At 39.5% G+C, this 4,706-nt stretch overlaps 1 protein-coding gene across 1 annotated transcript in view; it reads left to right on the forward strand.

Annotated features, from left to right (window-relative positions):
• The window catches only part of KCNMB4 (potassium large conductance calcium-activated channel, subfamily M, beta member 4), a 110,975-nt gene that overhangs the window by 38,599 nt on the left and 67,670 nt on the right, over positions 1–4,706 (forward strand). The window contains exon 2 of the mRNA XM_006859552.1: positions 3,233–3,360. Coding sequence (XP_006859614.1) covers positions 3,233–3,360 — 128 coding nt within the window. The remainder of the gene's footprint in view (positions 1–3,232; positions 3,361–4,706) is intronic.

Genomic DNA, 4,706 nt, shown 5'->3' on the forward strand with positions numbered 1-4,706 from the left:
TACTGACTTGATGGCACCTAACAACAATACCCATTGTAATAGGCTTTCACCTCTCACAGCTCCTACCTCCAAATCTGGATAATTCTGCTTCTTAGAAAGAGCAGTATAGATTGACCACGTTGTGATTGTTAAGTGCCGTTGAGTTGGTTCCAACTCATAACAACCCTGTATAGGGTTTCCAAGGAGTGGAGGATGGGTTTGAACTATGGGTCTTGCAGTTCCTACAACGACATGATATAGAAGAAAAATGCTTTCATAGAAGGAGAGGAAGTGATAGCTAGTTATGGTAAGCAATAGTAAAATTATAGGTCAACAAAGTCCCTTTGTAAATGTTTTCCTAGTGCAGAGTATAGGCCTCAAGGAAGAATCTACCACACTCACCTTTGCTAGCTGGAATGATGGCTTAGTTAGGGTGCCTAGCTGTCTTCCCACTGGGCAGGGTAGGAAAATATTGCAGAAGTGTTTGTTGTCCTGTCTTGGCTGGGTCCTTTCTTGAACAGAATCCTAGAACTGTAGAGACCAAAATTATTTTAGAAATTAGAAATTAGGTTAGTCCAAGAAAGATAAATTTATCTAAGATCTTCCCCCCAAACCAGTTAGTTCCAACTCATGATGATCCTATGTGTTTGAGTAGGATGTACTCTATAGGGTCTTCAATGACTGAATTTTCAGAAGTAGATCACTAGGACTTTCTTTTGAGGCACCTCTGTATAGATTAGACCCTCCAGCTTTTTAGTTAGTGGTCATGTGTTAACCATATGCACTACCAAGGGATTATCTAAGCCCAAATGTCTAACAGATAAAAGGACTGGAGCCCTATCTAAGGATCTCCATTTTCTTCTAATTCCATTTGCTGCTTTGGAAGAATTTATGATTTCGCTGATGTTTTCTAGCTTTATATTACTGTTTTTAATAGAAGTAGAACTATATGTACAGAGGATAAAGTATTTAGTGGTTCAGTCATTAAAATCATATTTATATCCCATATTCTGAATGTATGTTTTACATAACAGAAAAGAACCAAATTTACTAAAATTTTAAAATATGTTTCTTTTAAGTGTTAAGCTATTCTGAAAATAGCTTCATCATCTTGAATAAAAATGCATCCAAGTATGTTATGAACCTTCACTCTTACCAGGCATAGTGTGAATGTGACAATACCAAAATAAACAAACAGATAAATCAATTACAGCTCTTGTCCTCAAAGATTTGCCAGTGAGTGGGGGAAGCTGACATAAAACCACCAAGTGTGATACTGCACAGTACCTCCTAGGATAGACAGCACAGGATATGCAATCCCTGCGGTAGCACTCAACTGTTGAGTTAGAAAGAGAACGCTTGCCAGAACAGTTAGCATGAGAACTAAATCTTGAGAAAGAGGATTAAGAGAAAAGGCATTAAAAGGGGAGAGAACAGCATGTGTTAGACAGGCAGAAAAGCACATGCCAGATTAGGGAACAAGTGATTCTATAGGACTGCATCTGAGCATTCAGTGAGAGCCAGGGCAGGCAGGACTAGATCAGAAAAAGCTTTGTACATCAGACGAAAATGTTTGAAATTTACCCAAGAAGTATTGGGAAGGTGCTGAAAGATTATATGGTTTAAAACTATGTGACTTAGACTATTTATTGGTTGTGAAGTGCCATCAAGTTGGTCTCAACTCCTAGCGACCCTGTATAGGGTTCCCAAGGAGTGGCTGGTGAGTTTGAACCACTGACCTTGTGGTTCAAACCAACCTTGCGGTTGAATGCTTATTCTATATAGCCACACCAGGACTCTAGCTCAAAGTATACAACAGTATAAAAGTTCCGTTTATTTTGTTTGTTCATTTTGTTTATTTATGCTTTTTGATACTGGAATTCTTGCCCTGATATCTGGCAACGTAGGCAGTGAGAAAATCACTAGACTCTAGTTTCTCTTGTTGTGAAGTGCCATCAAGTCAGTTTCCGACTCGACTCATAGCAACCCTGTATAGTGTTTCCAAGGAGCACCTGGTGGTTTGAACACCCAACCTTGTGGTTCGCAGCCTGGTACTGATCCTACAGTGCCACACTAAGAGTCTGTTTCACTTGTATGCTGACAAAAATCTCATTTCATTATCTGTGAAATGCAGATTATTCTAGGGTGATTGTACTTCTTCCTATGTGAGTTAAGGTTAAGCATTTGTTACGGTGTCTGACATATGATAAATATTCAATAAATATAAACCGGTATCATTATCATGATTATCATTATTATAAAAGTCTTAATTGGAAAGGTGGATTTGAATGCTAGGGTTAGTTTTAGCATCTAGAATTAAGAGCAATTTTTTGGTTCTGCTTAAAGTAATTGAGTTCCTTCAGAGATAACTATTTTGTCAGAGAACTATTTTATTGTGACTAGGAAAAGGCATGGTTACAAAAACACATGGATTATGTACTTGAGAGAAAATCTGCTAGTTTTGGTTGTCTAAGAGAGCATTGTTGTTGTTGCTAAGTACCATAGAATTGGTTCCGACTCACAGCAACCCTGCTTATTGGGTTTCCAAGGAGTGGCCAGTAGGTTTGAACTACCAAAAGTAGTCCAGTGCTTATTCTAAAGTGCCACAGAAACGAAGATTGTGGTTTCAGTGGTTATAGTACTAGTACCCTGAGAATAGCTAGAGGATTGATTTGTTGATTAGAGGTGAACCAGGAGACTATCAAGTTCCATAGAAATTGAGGATGCACATTAACAGTTTTCTTGCCTTGCTATTGACTGACAGGCCTTCTGAAACACCATTGTGCTTTTAATTTATTGTTAGATTATAGCTAGTTATTTATAAAAGTCTTTATACTCTAATGACTGCAGATTTTTTTGCATCTTTATAATTAGGCCATTTTCAATAGTTGTACCCATTTGAAAATTTGAAATCTAGTTTTGCAGTTTCAATTTGATTGTATTAAAAAGTGGTGGTTCTATGCCGTGGAGTTGGTTCTGACTCATAGCGACCCTGTACAGGGTTTCCGAGGCTATAAATCTTTATGGGAGCAGAAACCCTCATCGTTCTCCCATGGAACAACTGGCTGGTAGTTTCAAACTGCTGACTTTACGGTTTGCAGCCCGATTCATAACCAGTACACTACCAGAGTAGGTAGGTCAAAATTAGAATTACTATCTGCCTGATGCTGTATCTAAAAAAAAAAAAAAAAGTAGACTCTATTTCAATATTCTGTACAATAATAGGTTTACTTTCTCTGTTCAATTTTGCTAGTGCTCCTATATTCCTCCCTGTGAGAGAGAAAATCAGAAGAACTTGGAAAGTGTCATGACTTGGCAACAGTACTGGAAAGAGGAGATTGGTTCCCAGCCATTTACTTGCTATTTTAACCAATATCAAAGGTAAGTCAATATTTACATGTGCATATTAACATTGTTTATAGGCACCTTTTCAAAAAACGACACCAACCATCTCTACTCAGCTAGGTTTGATAATTCACTGCAATGGCCATCCAGAACCCAGACACCATACTCACAGTTATGGGCCTTACTGGGGAAGTTAACGGGTGACACCTCAGGGTTAGAAATGCTTAGGGCACAGTTCTTCCAGTCAGGACAGACATGCCCACAGGCAGGCCTCTCTCTGCCCAGGCAATGTTACAAAGCTCTTCTAGGGCTGATGGGAACACTCACAGGGCACACCACCTAGTCAAAAGCCTCAGCCTGAAAGCACTCCACTCTAGCTCCATGGGTAAGCAAACCTAACCCCGACCCAAATAGATGTCCAGAGGTACCCTAATCTGCAAACAAGCCTCCTGCTCAAAGTCACTCAGCATTACTTGCTCCGTGGGCTGGGACGCTCACCACTCTTTTTCCTGCTCTGGTTCTTGGTACTGCTGCTAATCCTCTGGTTTCCCAGTGTTCTGTCCCTGGGTCTAGGCGGTTCAATGCACAGAGATCTCATGGTCCAAAGGATGCGTTCCACTCCCAGATCTTCTTGTTTGATGGGAATGAGATCCCCTTTCCTGCTTCTGAGACAGCTTATTTTATACTCACATTAGAGTTCCAAGTTTTTACAATCACAATCGACTCTGTTAACCACTCACAACTGAATCATATCATCCTATCAGCATCTTCTCCTGCCTTCTCTTACCCACACGTAGCTGGGAGAAAATGTTGTTTGGTGGGCATTACCAAGACTATGGGTAGAAGAGCCATAAAAGTAATTTACTGCAGTGTACTCTGTAACTTATGACACTAATAAATCAAAGACTGTGCCGACTTGACAATAATGGCAACATGGACCTAGTCTCAACACTTTCTTGTATGTAGCTAACATGTTCCTACTTGCTTTAGCGGATAGAGAGGCATAAAAATAATCTGCAGAGAGGAATACACCAAGAAATGATGATGCCTTTATTTTAGGTAGGCGCATTGCATATTGATAATGCTCTCTGAGAATTACAGATTTATGCACATAAGATAAACAATGTGTAGACAGGTCAGCATTTGGATGACATCAAGTTTAAGCTTTCCTTTCTTTTTTTGATGAACTATCAGTGAACTGATATGACATTGAAACTTTATTTGACGTATCATAAAGGTACCAGAAGTCCTGGTGTAGTACTGTGGATTAATCCATTTCACTGCAAGGTCATCACTCACCTAATCCTGTATAATGAATCACACCAAATGAGTTCAAGCTCACCAGCCACTCCTTGGAAACCTTATAAAAGGTCGCTATGAGT

The sequence above is a fragment of the Chrysochloris asiatica genome, unplaced genomic scaffold, assembly GCF_000296735.1.
Source record: "Chrysochloris asiatica unplaced genomic scaffold, ChrAsi1.0 scaffold00033, whole genome shotgun sequence".
NCBI lineage: Eukaryota > Metazoa > Chordata > Mammalia > Afrosoricida > Chrysochloridae > Chrysochloris > Chrysochloris asiatica.